Below are 17,375 nucleotides of genomic sequence, written 5' to 3' on the forward strand. Positions count from 1 at the left end.
TCATCTCCACCAAAATGTTCCATTTATATTAACAGCAATTTTACAAGGAAGAACAGTAATACTCCCCACTTTCATTACTACTTACAGCATTATTACCGTTCCAAAACATATTTTTCAAATGCAAGTAGTCCTACATGGCCCTACTTCTCAAGTAGCTTAGTTATTAAATTATGTTTCCATTTTATTTGTTAAAAAGACAATAACTTCATGAGGAAAAAAAAATGTGAAAGAAGAAACAACTAATTTTAAAACAACACTTTACTTTGCTCTTATCATACTTCTGCTTTAAAAAAAAATCACTTTAATCCTAAAGCATTTTTTCCAATCACTTAATATGTGGTTAATATAAAAATGCTTGTACCTCGGACACCATTTTTTTTCTATGGTAATTGGATAGTCATAATATATCAAAAGTAAACCAGACAAGCCGTCAGACATTATCTTAGGCATATTTCATTCCACATTAACTATTTTAGGAATGCATTTTACAGTCAGTCTATTTAAAAACAGATCGAGAGAATTTCAGAACTCGCCAAATTTAAAAAGATTTAGAGTACCTAACACAGAGATTACCATTTAGTATTCTTCATGAGTAAAATGCTTCTCTGGAGTAGCACATTAAACTACTGTCTCAAAACCAAAGTAAAGTCAAATCTCAAAAATGCTGTTTTTATGGCATGCAGAATACAGTTTGAGATAACTGTAAAATCTTCCTTTCTACCTACCAGGATGGGAGAAACAGTTACAGAGCAGTAACACACCCAGGGTGATGAAAACAATAATCACATCTTCCAGAGTATGTAGCCTATCATGAGTGCTATTTGGGGTTAATTTAGTTGGGAAAGAAGTGCCAGATTACTAACTCACATGGCCAGACATTTATCAGATCATTTCTGTCAAAAGTTAGTCCAAAAGCTAGTACAGTTCTAACACAAGGAAAACCACGTTGGCAAATTCATCCTCTGTAGGAATTTCTACAGCAGCTGGTCTTTGAGAGACGTTCAGTTAAAGCAAGGCTGATGGCTACAGCTTGACAACTCAATTCAGAGGAAAAAATAAGTACAGAAGCAACTGTGAGAGTGCTGCAGAAAATCTGACGTTGGTCTATTGTAAGTTGCTATCAAAAGAACTCCTAAGAGAAAGATAGATTCGGGACCCCCGAGTGTGATAGCCCTAATAACTCTGAAAGTAAAAGTCACTTACAAAGAAAATAAGGTCATTACAACAAATTTCTCTTGTGAGAAAACAAGACTGTTTTCGTGAATAAAGGAAGTGGGATACAGCTCCTGATAAGGAGTAGGAACTCTGTCCAGGTTTAATAATAAACTAAATCCTTCTGTTTATATCAAAAAAGTCATAAAGTCGAAGCTGCGCCTACCTCATCAAAGGTTTCTGTCATTTTTTGCATGACATCCATCCTGTTTGATGGAGTTTTGTTTGCGTCTTGTTTGTGTGAATTTTGAAACATCTCTGCTGTTACCATACCTAAAAAAAAAAAGTAATTTTTAAAAAGAATACTGAGAACCATATAACATTAACCACAGTAAGAACCTCACTTCAGATTCAGAAATACCAAGAAAGGGAGACACAGGTTTACACTCGTATGGGCAATATATACACAGGGAAACATATATATTAATTTACAACAGAAAATACAGATGAAATAAAACTAAAATATATATTAGAGAAATCTATCCTGTGTTTTCTTGTGTGGCTATTTGGCAACTTGCCCAGGCAGCCAGAAGGGCCAACTGTACGCTGTGGCACATCAGGTTCAGCCACTCCTGCTCTGCATTGCTGCAGCCTCAACTCAAGAACTGTGTGCAGCTTTGGGCGCCACAAAAAATGGACATAAAGCTGTTAGGGAGCATTCAAAGGAGGGCTACAAAGATGGTGAAGGATCCTAGAGGGCAAGCCAAGTGAGAAGTGGTTGAGGTCCCTTCTGTTCAGCCCAGAAAAGAGAAGACTGAGGGGAGGCCTCATGGTGGCCTACAGTTTCCTCATGAGAGGAACAGAGAGGCAGCGCTTATCTCTTCTCTCTCGTGACAGCAACAGGACCCAAAGGAACAGCATGGAGCTGCGTCAGGGGAGGGTCAGGTTGGGAATTAGGAAAAGGCTGTCCACCAGAGAGTGGCTGGCACAGGAACAAGCTCGCCAGGGCAGCAGTCACAGCCCCAAGCTGCGAGAGTTCAGGAGTGTTTGGACAATGCTCTCAGATGCAGGGTTTCAATTTTGGGTGGTCCTGTGTGGATCCAGGAGTTGGACTCAATCCTATGAGTCCCTTCCAACTTCAGATATTCTATGATTTTATTTTCTCTGTCCACTCATTTACTTCAAAGATTTAGTAAAACTTAGCCCACTGTTAATCAAAGACACCAAAACATTTTCCACAGAAGGCATATTAGTTAAAGAGCCAGAAAAAGAATTTGATACTTAGAATATACCTTTTAACTGCAGAAATACAATCAGAAGTTTCAAGCAAACAGATAGTCTTCTAAAATCTTTTATTTGCCATTCTGAAGCTTTTAGCTAGCAAACATACTTCAGCTTGCTCTCACCCACAGGCAATGAAAAAGACTCTTAAGAGAGTCAATTACCTTGGCAGCCTGAGCACTGAATGAAGAAGTTGATCAGATCTAGAAGTGCCACATTCCTGTCTTGTTTGTAAGCTTCGACCCAGTCATCTACCACAGACTAGAACAGATTAAAGGAACTCATTAGTCAAGAGCTGAACACAGCATGCTGCACTTCACTGAGGACATCCATAATAGACACAAAAGTTCTACTGTCTCCATTAAATTATGAAAATGACAATAAACTCCATGTCATTGTGTTCCATTTCTAATAGAACATACAACAGACTCTTTGGGGGCAAAATGAAGCCTTGAACTCCTCATTCCCAAGTTCTGCTTCAGCCAGTGTTGCCATTCATAGACTCTTGTTAGTAGGGAAAACAACCTCAGCCTTAATAAATTTAACACACAAAAACCAAAACATCCTTCTCCTGATTTCCTGCCACCAGTGAAGTAACAGATTCACTTTTAAAAAAATAACTTCTGCATCGTTAATAATTAGTACCAGCAACGGTCCCTCCAGGTTCTCTTCTCCCCTAGTACCTGGTCTGTGCAGAAGGCTGGAATAGCCCGCACATTACACTTAACCTAGAAACCAACCCTAAATTTCACTTCTACCAAAGTCCAGTCTACAGCCTGTATGTGACAGAAGGCCTGCTGGGACAAGTCAACCAGCCTTCAGCCCACCTGCAGTGCCACACAGGTCTGACAGCCTCCCAAAGGAGCAGCCTGCACTCAAGCTGCAGCCTTTTCAAGTCCTTCCCATCAAGTTTCACACAACAGAAGCTGGGCTCTTCGGGGAGCAATACTCAAGATAACACAGCTGTAGCACAGAAAACACCCATCCAGATGCAGATCATGGAAAAACTAGTGTCTCACATCCAAAACAGAAATATGTTTTTCCATACGTGCACACATGCACTTTATTTAGGGACACTACATACTGGAGGCATACATATAACCATGAATACAACAAGCGAAGCTCCAGTTTTTAATCTTTCATGCACATACACAAACATAAGATACAGATATGAACACGCTCAGAGAGTATGGGGAAGTAGACTTCCTCACACTGAAGAAAACTGCTAACCAAACAGAAGCACGGGAAAGCTGATGATTATACAACATGCCATCAAATTGCACTGGAATGAGGTTAAAAGAAAACTGCTAAAAGGAAGGCTTCCTCAAAAAAAAAAAAAAAAAAAAGGCCTGACTTTCAGAATCCTGAACAACTAAGTTTCCTTCTGATTAATATTTTCTGGTTTTTTTTTTTTTTTTTTTTTTTTTTTTTTTTAAGTTTACTGGCTTTTCACATCCAAACACTGCTTTAGGTACATATGTAGATGGCTCCAAAAGTAATGCCTCCTATTTATTTCCATGAAATCTACAGCAGATACAAAGAGCACAATAACACTATTCGATAGAACAAATTCTCAGCTATAAAACGCTGGTTTCCAATATATTCACCAGAACTAGCTATGTATTTTCACCAGGAATGGATGAAAGCCTGCACGTTGAGCTCATAAAAAGCTGCGTGGCTTGTCTTTCACATCACTACTGCTGAAATGCACCACCCACCATTTCATTACGCTCACATTCACTCTTTGGTCTCCATAAACAATCAGCAACTGTTGAGCAAAGTCAGTGGGTGCCATATTTTTCCATATGGAGGAATTCAATGACACACCCTTGCTTCATCCACACTTTCATGTCAGACACCATTTTGTCAGACTGCGCCTCTGCTGCCATCTGTTGCTCAGCAACAACACGTAACAGAATATTGGCAGGAAGACTCAACCCCTACTGCCATACCACCAACATCGACCTTTGATGGATACCGCCAACATAAGAAGATAGGATGCATTACTTTTGGAGCAACCCTCATATTTCCTTCCTCTTTTAAATGTCATTTTCACTAATTCAATGAAGATCCATTCTTTTCAAGAACCATGCTCACACTAGTTTTCCAAACACACATTTCTTACCCACCTACGTGAGAAACAGAACAAAATTTCAGTGCTCCAGAGTACAAATAATTGAAACAACCACTGTTTTCCCATCTTCCCTCCACCAACTCCTCTCAGAATTCAGAGCTGGAAATACCTGCATGGCCCGCTTTCCCATGCTAACCACTTCAAACAACGTAACTGCCTCAACCACTTCTCCATTCTGCAGCTGGCTCACTCTTCCGCTACCGGAAGAATTTCTCCTTATGTTTTCACACTGTTCTCGGACCTTCCGTTTCCCTCTCTGAAATGAGTCAAGCAAAGAGAGTACATGAGAAAATGAAATAACAGCCAACCACAGATAAATTAATTATTCCCGAATAACAAGTTTATTTTACTCTAAATGTAACGGTTTGCCCAGACTGCTAGCTTTTAAGCCTCAGTGAGACTGACATAGCCTTATCAAACATGACTACAAAGGAAAGGATTTACCAGTTTGAAATTTTTACCTCAACAAGTCATAAACATAGCAAGGTATAACTGGAAAGAAGCTACTGAAAGAAGCTTCTGAACAACTGTGCAATACCCATAAGGAATTTTCAATGGTAACTGTAATTTCTGAAGAGTGAAAGGTAAGCATAAAAGCTCCCTCACACCTCTTCACTCAGAGTGAACAAACCACCTGCAAATTAACGTCAGTTGCACATAATGCACAGCTAAGGAAGAACACACACTGAAATGAAGTGAGTGCCCGAAGACAGAACTGAGGCTCTAACGCCATCAGAATCTGGGGGTCAAGCCGGAGCCAGTGACTAGGCTTAGGATACCCTGCAATGCAATTGCTTCTTGAAATACTCAATTTTGTAACAATTGAATGTGACAAAATAAATTCTATAAACAAAATAAACAAACAAACTTACAGATGTTTTCAGGTTGCCATTCCTCACAGAGCTGTTGTTCTGCGCGGTACACTCAGGCACGGTCTCATCACGGACAGCATTCTCTCTAAAGCATAACAAGTACGCTGTAACAGTTAGCAGGGAGAAGAACCAAAACACATAGAGACAAAGCACAGAAGAAAACAAGTGCATACATACGTATTTTAATATTCCTAACAACACAGAATGGCTTGTAATTATGTTCTTTTGTTATTTAAAAAAAACCCTAACTTTAAAACTACAATAGAAATTTGGAGTCTTTTTCAAACTATTTCCTTTCCTAGAACATACACAGGTAATCAGAAAACTAGTGAAACCATCAAAGACATCAAGGAAGGAGAAATTAAGTGAACAAAAAAGGAAAGCAAATAAATGAAACAGAAAGCTGATGTTGACTTCAAGCAGCCTGTAGGAGCTTTGCGCCATCAATCAATAACACAAGTACACACCCACTTTGTGGGTCCTCTACACAAAAGAGTAACATTTGATGGATCTACAGCTTAACACAAGAGGAAGTTTTAGTTGCTCTATAAAACATGCTGAAGAAAAAAAAAAAGACACAAAAAAAATTTATTTTCATTTGCAGGTCATCGCTAATATGATGGAAGAATAATTTTATAAACAAAGATGCACCTTTTGGGGGATCTGAAGCCATACATTTATCTGCAATGAAATCATGCCATTTTTCAGCATTCCCAATGCTAACAATATGCTTTGCGAAAGGTCATGTTTGAGCAGACGAGCTAGATCCCACTTGTGCAGCAGGTCCAGTAATGGTGGCCGGCTGCTATGGCCTCCTTTTAAACTACGGTGGCCAGGACATGAAGCCAGTTGACTTGTACTATAAGAAGGCACAAAAAGAAAGTAAATATGAGAGTGCACAGTTACTTAAATTTTCATGATACTGCTGCAACAAGAGAGCGTACTAACACAAGCGAGCACTTTACAGAGAACAGAACAGTGTGGTACACTGTCAGATGCAGTCAACTCTCCAATAAACAGATGGAGAATTAAACGTGCTATGGATGCAGAGCCAGCTTGAGCCCTGCTAGGTTTGTCAATGCCAGATAAGCACTATTCCTCTTCCAAAGACAGCTTCAGTCAGATAATGACTCCACAAAGCAAATCCCGAGGCTGCGTACCATCAGCTGTAAGACCTAAGCCCTGATGTTACTTTGTTAGTGAGAAACTTTTATTTAAACATGGCTCTGTTTACTTTTTGAATCTATCGGAACACTATACTGCAAGTGATACTGGATTAGGCTTCTGAAGATTCCCACGATGCTGTCCAGACTCCGTAAAAATATATCAAATTTCTAAACAAAATCATGCAAATGTGCAAGTCCCCTACAGAGAAAAATCCAATTACACTCCATGAACTTCTCCTTACAGAAAAGTTTAAAACATGCCATACTGTCGACAGATGGAAGCCGAGAAAATAAATTAGGATGAGCCAATCCTTCAATCAGTTGCCTAGATTTCTGCATGCAATAAAAGGAAAGAACTGTACTTCACAACCAAGTCAGCATGCCATAAATAACACTTTGCAGTTTTCAGAATGTTGCTTTTGATTTGTAATTGTGCACCACAGATTAAGTATCTGAAGCACTACCAGAAACTTCCTGCTTCAAAAGAACAAGCAACAAGATGTTTTGCTTTTCTGATGCCAGTTAGTTATTCTCAGATTATTTTACAGACCACAAATAAAAAAGATCCAAACATGTTTGTCAAGGAGTTGCCTTTCCTAGGTGATTAAATGTTTTCAATCCTAATTTTAAAGCAGGACACAACATTACAGGGCTGAACCAGCGTGTTCTTTCTCGCACTAGAACTACAGCTCAGATGCTAGCTGGCATTTCATTACATGTTATTTGTTTCTGCAATTTACCTCAACATAATATGCAACATACTCTCAAGTCTAAGTTTAATTAAAATATTTAAGTAATGAGGAAAAAAAAAACGATGATGCTGTAGGACATTTCAGTCAAGCACTTGTCTGAACACGTGCTGCTTTTAGCATCTGTCTAGATTATAACTCACTGAAGATTTAGCTCATGCATCTCCTCCCTGAGAGCATCCTGGAAGTCCTGAGGCTGTGTGCAAACACTACGCACACAGAAAAAACACTTTCACATAACAGCCCACTGATCCTGTGCTACTTCTTTTGTCAGCTTATGCCAGGCAAAATCTGCCTGCAGCAAAAGGGTTAACAAAGTAAGTGAACGCTTGGTGTACGAAACAGCACGCTTACCAAAGCTCAGCAATAACGAGAAGACTGTTGACCTACAACTTCCTTATGTGGGCTAACAACTGCAAAAAAAAACGACAGCTCCGTGATGAAACCGGTCAGACTAACTTTCACACACGTGCTGAGAGCAACCAGTGAGTGTAACTAAGCACTAAGGAAGTACTATGAAGCCAGTTAGCTTCTGAATCACTCTGGCTATCAGCACACCACAGCACTTAAAAATTACTTTCAAAGATTCCACATCGTAAGCCTGTAAACAATATAACTGCACGGGGAAAAGAGAATTACTAAGAGCCTTCACAGCTTGATCCTGCTTTGGAATCTAAAAAAAAAAAAAAAAAAAAAAGGGCATTTTCACTCCAGTACAAACTTCATTACAAACTGGACCGGTACATTTTACTGCATTTAATGTATTCTTGAATTCCCAAAATTTTTAGGTTGTTCCGCATTCCTTGAAAAGCCTTCAGATCTTCTTTTGTCTAATTTGGTTCCTTTGTATTTAGCTGTAAAAATCACTGTACCTGGAAACGTTTAATTTTGGCAGAGATATTTTAAATGTCATATGTGATCAGTACTCATGTTTCTTTCTTTTTTTTTTTTTTTTAAATATTCCTATTTCCAGTAACACTATTCATAAGGGAGGTAAACACCTGCCACAACTAGACCAGAGTCTACAAACTGAAGCCATTCCAAAATTAAATATTTCCATTCTTTTTTTTTTTTAATCTGCCCAGCTATGATTCTTTTGAAGAAATAGTAAAAAAAAGTTAAGACACTCCCTCAATTTCTCAAGCAAAACAGGAACTCCTGTATCTAGCCCTAAGGAGGACACAACCGCCACCGCAGTGATCCTTATGCATACCATTATTTATATCACCTTTTCAACTGTATCAGCATTAACAGGAGGTACAACAAATTTTGAAGCAATGTGTTGTTTTCTTTCTCTCCACGTTAGTCTACACCTAAACTTGACATACCTAAACTCCCTGCCTTGTGCACCAGTAAGGAACACTTCCCAGCCACTTATTTTGTTTCCGTCAGTGATCAGTAAGAAAGCACAGGCACAATGCCGTTCCTATCTCATCATAATTCTGACCTTTAGACCCTGCTACGCATGCCTCATGGGCACACTTTTACCTTCCTTGCCTTCCTGCCACAATACAGTTCTTTCACTAGCACTAGAGGCGTTAGTAATGAGATAAAAACACTTGAAGCAGGAAGGAAGCAAAGCCCTTCTTCCAGTCCTCAAACAAGGCTATTGTGAGAATTTCTGAGTTCAGTTTTCCCAACTTAATAAATGCTTCGAGCAGACTTAAGAGACTCAAAAAGAAATCTACCTCCTTAACACCGAGGTTATATTCCTATGTAGGCTAATTGTTCCTTTTACATTACTGGACAAATCCTACCAATAGAATTTTCCAATTAACTGCTTCACCTTTTTGAGGCAACACCAGAAGCTCAGCTAAACAACTGACAGGTGCCTTCCTGCCACTTTTGACACTGCAAGGTTGGCTACAGATGAAACATTCTGGAAAGGCTATTTGGCAAGCTACATTGATTGGCATCGTGGACTAGGGGCAATGCACCTCCAAAAGCTTAGGGAAGCAAAAGACCTGGAGCACACCTACTCAGAAGGTGACCAGAACAGCAAAGGACAAGCTGCAATGAGTCCGAAACAATTGGTGCTGGATACTTAAGAAGTTTCACTCTTTGAAACTACACCAGATATGCCCACATTTATCAAATTTATTATTTGTATCTACTCTTTCTACTCCCTTGTACCATTCTTTAAGTAATATGGACAAAATTGATTTACAGATCGCCTCAACTTGATACCTAAAAACACACACTTTGAAAGGTGGAGGGAGACTTTGACATATCCCTATGAAAGCAGCTACAGACAAGTACATCTTCTCCCTATGCTCTATGATGGCAAGGAATATGCAGTGCCAACAGTGCCACAGATCAACTTAGCACTCTTCCATTTCAGCACTCTAAACGTTACTGAAGCAAACATACGTACCAAGACCATAAATCAGCCCATTTTTATTCCCAGAATCACAGAATGGTTGGGTTGGAAGGAATCTCAAAGCCCACCCAGTTCCAACCCCTTGCCATGGGCAGGGCTGCCTCCCACCAGCTCAGGCTGCCCAGGGCCCATCCAACCTGGCCTTGAGCGCCTCCAGGGATGGGGCACCCACAGCTTCTCTAGGCAGCCTGTGACAGCACCTCACTGCACCCTGCGTAAAGAGTTTCCTCCTAATATCTCATTCAAGCTAGGTTTATTTGCACTCCAATGAACAAGGCACAGAAATAAGACCAAGATCAGCATAAAACACCACATTTAGAAGATGCTAAACAATGCACCAAAGGTAACAAAACGCAGACACTGGTAACAAGCTCTAGCACATCACAAACACCCCTTTTAACCCTCCCACCCCCAACGACACATTTTCCCACAACACAAACCCAAGGGACAGCGCCCCTAATTACCAAAAACCCCTTGTCGGGCCTTACTTGTGGCTGGGGAGGTTACTGGCTGCGTTGGGCTCGGCTATCATTTCCACTACATTATTTCAGCAGCACAGGCAGCGAGCTAACCCGACCGGCACCGCTGCTGAGGGAACTCGGCCGCGCTCAGAAATTAATGACACCGCTCCTCCGCCGTGGCTCCTGCGGGCAGAGCGGCAGCAAACTGTCGAGAGGAGAAAACGAGAAAGGTTAACTGTGGATTAACTCATTAACTCCTCACACACCGCCAAGCGGCAGGAAGGAACACAGCTGAGGGGGAGAAGTTAATTCAAAGAGGAAGGTCCGCGGGCGGGAGCCCCGTGCCGGCAGGAGCTGCCCCCCATACCCTCACACAGGCCCCATTCCTCGCTCCCTTCTTATGGAGGCAACGGCCCCGGCCCGCCGGGCCTGGACGCGCACACGGAGCCGAGCGAGAGCGGCGAGGCGGCGGCCGAGGCCCTGCCCCACCGAAAGCAGAGGGAAAAGGATAAGGACGAGCAGAAGGACGCCAGGCTCGCTCACCTGCCCGCTATGAGGTGACAGCACCCCAACGACCGAGCGCGCACCCACGCCACCTCCCCTCTCCTCAGCCGCAGCCGCCCGGGCCCCGGCCCCACAGCCCGGCATCAATCACGGCCGCCCCTCAGCCAATCGGAGGCGGAGATGGCGGTCACGTGGGACGGGCCGCGCAGACTCGCAGAGCGCCGCTGGCGTGCGGCCTCCGTGGCGGCCGGGTCTCCGTAACGGCCCGCCTTCCCGCCGCGCTCCCGCCATGGGGCCCGGGCGGCTCTCGCGGGTGCTGCTGCTGCACTGCCGCCGGGCGCTGGGTGCGGCCCGCTGCCCACTGAAGCCGCCGTGCAGCCGCTCCCTCGGCGCCGCCGCTGCCCTCCGCCTGTGTGCTCCTCAGCGGCCGCCGGGCGGGCGGACGGGCGGCAGGGGGCGGTGGAAGGGAGCGGCGGGCGCCGGCGGGGATGATGATAATATTAACGATGATGATGATGGTGAAGATGATGAAGGAGAGGAGGACGGGGATGAAGAAGATGACGCGGAGCTGGAGGAGCTGCTCGGCCCCTCACCGCTCGGGCCGGAGCCCGGCGCGCACCGCGTGGCTGTGGTGCACCCGGCGGTGAGGTGGGGCCCGAAGAAGCCGCTGCTCACCACGGGTGTGTGGGTGGGTGGGTGGGTGGGAGCGGCAGGCGGGCGGCGGCACCTGCAGCCCCCGGTGCTCCTGCGGGGCTGGGCCAGGCGGGCTGGGCTTGTAGTTCTTGGGACTGCGCAGGAGCGGGCTGGAGGGTTAGCAGGGGAGAGCAGGGAAGGTACGGCCCTGGGCAAGCCCTCAGGGGTGTGAAGGAGTGCTTTTGTGCGGTTACTTGGGGACACGAGTTGCCCGGAGAGGTGATGGATGCCCCGTCCCTGGAGAAGTCCAAAGTCAGGCTGCACGGGGCTCTGAGCAACCTGATCTAGCTGTAGGTGTCCTTGTTCGTTAAAAGGGAGTTGTACTAGATGGTCTTAAAGGGTCCCTTCCAACTCAAGCAATTCTGTGATTCTGTGGCACATTCTCCTGTAATCCTCTTCTTAGGGCTTTCAAGTTTATCACGGACGAACCAAAGTTCCATTCAGTTTCATAAGTGCAACAGATTACAACAAATTATCCTTTTACAGAATAAAATTTGTAACTTTTACAGGATGCACATAACTGTTTCCATTGTAGATCTGAAAAAAAAAAACAACCTATGTGTTACTCCAAAAGTAGTGCCTCCTATTTATTTCCGTGGAAACTACAACAGATACAAAGAGCAAATTAAATTATTTGATAGAGCAAATTCTCAGCCACAAAATACTAGTTTTCAGCATAGCCATCACCATTAGCTAGGCATTTTTGCCAGTAATGATCAAGAGCCTGCATGCCACGCTCATAAAAATCTGCACCAGTGGAGGTGACAGCTGTGCATGGCCATGTGGAACGTGGTTTGTCTTTCATATCTCTGGTGCCACTGCTGAAACGCACCACTCACAGCTTCACTGTGCTCACATCCACTGTTTCGTCTCATAAAGGTTCAGCAAGCATTGATGAATGTCAGTGGGTGCCATTTTTTCTGCATGGAGGCATTCAGTGAAACACTTTTGCTTTCTACACACTTCCACATCAGATACCAGTTGGTCAGTCTGCCCCTCTGCTACCATCTGTTGCACTGCAACAACATGTAATGGAACATAGGTGTAAAGGTTCAACCTCTACTGCCGTACCACCAATATTTGCCTCTGATGTCACAGGCCAACATAATAAAATAGGAAGCATTACTTTTGGAGCAGCCTTTGCACAGAGGCACCTTTCTGTCCAAATGTATGGAAGAATAGCAGTGCTCCCTCACCATTTATTTAGGCCCATAGATGAAGAGCCTGGATTCTCAACAAATGCTTTGGAACGACTGTTGAAATACCATAGTTACCACAGAAGTGTGCATTTGATGAGGAATACTAGCAATATGAGGGGAAATAGGAGCACGGTTATCTTTAAAAAGTATATTACCTTTTGGACCAAGGTAACCTCTTTAATATATGAAGTATGTTTTTCTGTCTTGAGAAATGCGATGGAGCTCCTCTGGAAAGGAGTTTGGCGAGTCAAAGCTGAATCTGCTGATGGGATGCACCTTTGTAGCCCATGTGATTTCATACAGGGCTTTGCCCTCTAGATATTTACAATGAACTAATGAACTAGATTGAAATCTGTGTCCTTAGCACTTCAGAAATGAGTGTCCATCCTTACATGAACAAGTACTAATGGAGTTAGCAGCAGGTGTCTTAGTTTCAGCTTGGAGGAAGTTATTCTCCTGGGAGTGTCTGGTATGATGCTATGTTGTAGTTCTAGGAGGAAAACAATGCTGATAACGCATTCACTGTTGTGGTTTAACCCAGCAGGTGGCTGAGCACCATGATCCCTTGCTCACTCCCCCACTTTCCAGTGGGATGAGAGGGAATCTGGGAAAAAAAAAAAAAAACTCCTCGTCTTGGGTTGAGATAAAACTAAGATACAAAAAAAGGATAATAGTTATCATATATATATACATACAAATGTATGTCTATATGAATGTATATAACAAGTGATGCACAAGCAATTGATCACCACCCCAACCGATGCCCAACTAGCCCACCAAACAAAAGAAGAGAGGGAGAGATGAACTTCTCCTCCCTTCGAAACTCCTTCTGCATGACGTTATATGGTATGGAATATCCCTTTGGCCAGTTTAAGTCAGCTGTCCTAATTCTCTTCCCTCCCAGCTCCTCAGGCCCTTCTCTGAGAATGGCCTTGGCTCTGTACAACACTGCTTAGCAGCAACTATAAGCATTGGTGTGTTATCAACATTGTTTTGCTCCTAGAACCAAAACATATAATCATACCAGACACTGAAGAAAATGATTCCATCCCAGCTGAAACTAAGACACAGAGTATGCAATATTAATAATTCTTTACATATTGCTACAAAACCGCAAGGAATTAGTCACGTGGTTTTGTGCTCATCTAAAGTAACAGTTTATTTTAAACCCAGTTACTCATCTCAGTTTTTAAGAATAAAGCACAGTGTTTAGGCAAAAGGCTCTCTTGATTATAAAATTTAAAATTCTTCAAAATCAAAAACCATAAAAGTAACTTACAGAGGTAAAAAGATACTTTTGTGTAGTAAAATTGCATCAAACTATGAGTTTAAACAGCAGCCTATGCTGATGTTTAAAATAAGTAGGCTAGTAGAATTTAGGTGTTAAGCACAGTCTTTCCCCCTTCATGCATGTCTTGTAGTTACTGGAAATTTCAGCAACGGGTAGGTTACATTCTTTTCTTTTTCTTTGTGTGTGTTTCTAAAGCTGAATTACAGATTGCTGAAGCCGTTGCTCTTGTAGATACCCTTCAGAACTGGACAATTTTAGATAAAATAATTATTCCTACAAAAAATCCTGACAAGAAGTTCATTTTTGGCAAAGGAAACTTCGAGGCTTTGACAGGTAAGAACTGAGGTTTTTCAGCACTGCATCTTTGTCGAAGGAAAGCTTCCGTAGCTGAACCATTTGAGGATGGGTATAAAAACTGAAGAAGAGTGGAGGATTTTTTTAAATCCATCAAACAGCTTTGCAAACAAACTTCAGTGGTGTTTTTAAAAGGTAACAAAAGCAACACCAAATAGAAGTCACTCATGCTTATTTAAAAATATGTCTGGCAACTTAATCTCTATGTTGAAGTGATTGGCCTAAGTGAGAAGGGCAGGTGTTTTTGACATAGTATGAAATTAGTGCAAGTACAACTGTTCTGTGGACAAAGAGTATGATGTCATTTGGTATTTTATGAGTGCTGTGCTCGGTGCAAAATGGTTCTATATTCTGTATATTTTAAAAAGAGTTTTGACATCTAACTCTGCATTTTGTAATGGTTATCCATCTTCTAGAAAAGATTAAAAAAATGCCCAATGTGACAGCTGTCTTCTTGAATGTGGAAAGAATATCTTCACTAACAAAGGTAATTAAATATAATCTTAAATCATATTCTTTGCACTGTGTTATTTGGAAGATGCTGATGACATCAGTAGGGTTGGTTCTGGCTCTGAACATGCAAATGATAATAAATGAAGCCAACTGGCCTGAGTTTTCTCGAAGGGAAACTTAATTCCTGTTATATTTGTCCAGCTGATGTGAGGGTATTTCATGCAGCTATTGTGCATGAAATTGTGAGTCTTTTTAGTACTGGATTTACTAAAAATCTGCTTTTCTCAAATCTGGGTCTTAGTGCAATTCAACAGGGCATTGATTCAAGAAAGTGTACGAGAATCGCTCAGATCATTCTGATTTTTAGAGATGGTGATGGGGAACTGCTGCATACTTTAAGTACTTTGAGTCTCTTTTTTTGAATTTGTGCAGTTTGTGGTGAGAGGGGTTTAGTATTTCGGGGAAGGCTGGTCATGCAATAATTGTCCTGGCTTCCTCTCTACCTATATATATACATATTTAATGTCAATAACCATTTTGCTTTTTCTTTATTATCCATTCCTTTTGCCACAGGAGCATTTAGTAATTGTTTTTTGTAAGGGCTTAACCACTGAGATTTTTCATTATTTAATGCTGTGGTGCGTCCCATAAAGCTGTTATCAGAATCTATTCAAGGCAATAAAAAGATTCTTGTTGAATTCAGTGAGCCTACATATAAAGTTGTACCTTCTGAACTCTTTCATTGTTCTTCCTGCCCAATCAAAATTTTGATTTTGGGTGCTCGTAATCATTATCCATCCATTTAAAGAGAATCCTCTGAGTTCAGGTGCCCACCAGCTAACTGTAATTCTGTGTACTAAGCGATTTACTGATACTCTGTTATTGGGCAGAAAACATCTAGGTTATTTTGTTTTACATGGCTAAAGAAAGAACTGGAAGATGCCTGGGGCGTGAAGGTCTTTGACAGATACACAGTTGTACTTCTTATTTTTCGTTGTAATGCTCGAACTAAGGAAGCAAAACTCCAGATTGCGTTGGCTGAAATTCCACTCCTCAGGTACCTCAAGTTGCCCAAAGTACATCCTGATTTTTCCATATTTTGGTGACAATTTCTTTAACTAACAGCGTAATACTGTACTGTAAAGAAAAATGACACTGTTTTGGATATGCCATCCTATTCTCAATGATTGCCTAGAACACTGAAATATTTGCTTTAATGTAATCGCCTTAAACTCTTACAGTACTGAAAGGCAAAACCAGAGTGTTGAGTAAATAATGTTACAAAATGTATTTCTACTTAAAAGTTCCTAGTTCTTTCTAATGTGGAAGATGAATTGTAATACTGTAGGAATTAGGATAGGTGTATTTCCTATATAGTATAAATAGATATAATAAGGAAAGCTATAAACAAGAAAAATTAAAGGCGTTAATTTTTATCTGAATTTTCTGCATTACTGTATTACATGGCATGGAAACATGTGCACATGGAAGCTGATGTGAGTTGCATGGATATATCAGAGGCATCTCTGGCTTTCTGAAATTTCAGAACAGCCAGTATCATTTACTGATTAGCATGATTTTTCAAACCACAGTTGAGGAGCCAGAAATAATTGATTCTTTCACCAGGCTTCTCACCATGAGCAATCTTTGTTTACACCTCTTTCTTCTAGTATTTTCATCTGTACTGTTAGAATGTCAATAGTGCTTCGTTTTTACTAGGCATTTTAAGATAGCTTGATTAAAGGAGCCTGCTTCTAATTAATTATTACTGCACCACCAGGTCAAATCTAAAAACTGAGGTGTCTCATCTAGATCAGCAGAGAGGTGGATCTAGATACATCATGGGCTCAGGTAAAGTCTAAATATTCTCACGAATTAGAGGATTTTTTTTCTCCAGAATTAAACATATTTAATGGCATCTTATTTTACTGGGGAAGGCTGGGAAGAAAGGCAGTTTGTGTTCTGCATCTTAATTAAGTGAACATACAAAAAATGTGTTGGAAAGTAACTTCAGTTGTGACCATAATAAAGTTTTAATGCTCTATATGTGGCCATGTGCAGAGTATTTGTTACCACAGAAGTTTATCATAAGCATATGTGGTCCTTCTGAAGTGCTTAGAATACGTTTTAATAATTATTTATCGCTCTGATTCTATCTTTGGCAAGAGTACATAGTTTTAGTTGCTTATTTTTAATGTCATATGCTCTAGTGGTAACTCACTCCGTTTCCCTGTTCTGCCAATTACTCTTACGTATTTTTCAGGTGAAACTTTCATGGAGACACAGAATCGTCTCTTGAGAGAAAAAGAACTTAAAATTAGGAATGCCTTGGAGAAACTAAGAAGAAAAAGATCTTTGCTCAGAACTCAGCGCAGAAAACGCGAGTTTCCAATTATCTCAGTAATGGGCTATACTAATTGTGGTAAGCAAAAGCAAAATTGTAAAACAAAAAGGCTTACCTTGTCTAATTTTTAATTAGAATGTCTAGTCACAGTCTGATTTTATGTCGACGGTTTACGGGCGTTAGGCCCGATTCCGTGACAAAGGGGACGGGGGACCCAAGGGCCCACGTCCCGGGAAAAGGGGAAAGGGGAAAAGGGTAGGGAGATGGCCCTGAGAGCAAAGAACAGCGGCAACAATCTGAGGAGAAACAAACTAATTTACTAAATAAAATATCGGAATGCAA

General features: G+C 41.6%; 2 protein-coding genes across 4 annotated transcripts in view; one reads left to right on the plus strand and one right to left on the minus strand.

Moving 5' to 3' along the window:
- LOC110405967 (cohesin subunit SA-2-like) overlaps window positions 1-10,884 on the minus strand; it is a 56,990-nt gene extending 46,106 nt beyond the window's left edge. For 2 of the 3 annotated variants that reach the window (XM_021411878.1, XM_021411869.1), the window contains exons 1-6: window positions 10,739-10,884; window positions 10,223-10,400; window positions 5,440-5,524; window positions 4,677-4,823; window positions 2,598-2,694; window positions 1,379-1,485 (exon numbers count right to left, since the gene is read on the minus strand). In XM_021411878.1, coding sequence (XP_021267553.1) covers window positions 1,379-1,485; window positions 2,598-2,694; window positions 4,677-4,823; window positions 5,440-5,524; window positions 10,223-10,266 — 480 coding nt within the window. In that variant the 5' untranslated portion in view covers window positions 10,267-10,400; window positions 10,739-10,884. The remainder of the gene's footprint in view (window positions 1-1,378; window positions 1,486-2,597; window positions 2,695-4,676; window positions 4,824-5,439; window positions 5,525-10,222; window positions 10,401-10,738) is intronic. The other variant, XM_021411886.1, reaches the window with a different exon arrangement.
- Window positions 10,911-17,375, plus strand: part of GTPBP6 (GTP binding protein 6 (putative)) — a 10,863-nt gene continuing 4,398 nt past the window's right edge. Inside the window, exons 1-6 of the mRNA XM_021411898.1 lie at window positions 10,911-11,379; window positions 14,078-14,215; window positions 14,653-14,723; window positions 15,616-15,746; window positions 16,470-16,540; window positions 16,953-17,111. Coding sequence (XP_021267573.1) covers window positions 10,989-11,379; window positions 14,078-14,215; window positions 14,653-14,723; window positions 15,616-15,746; window positions 16,470-16,540; window positions 16,953-17,111 — 961 coding nt within the window. The 5' untranslated portion in view covers window positions 10,911-10,988. The remainder of the gene's footprint in view (window positions 11,380-14,077; window positions 14,216-14,652; window positions 14,724-15,615; window positions 15,747-16,469; window positions 16,541-16,952; window positions 17,112-17,375) is intronic.

Source organism: Numida meleagris, chromosome 1 (assembly GCF_002078875.1).
Source record: "Numida meleagris isolate 19003 breed g44 Domestic line chromosome 1, NumMel1.0, whole genome shotgun sequence".
Classification (NCBI taxonomy): domain Eukaryota; kingdom Metazoa; phylum Chordata; class Aves; order Galliformes; family Numididae; genus Numida; species Numida meleagris.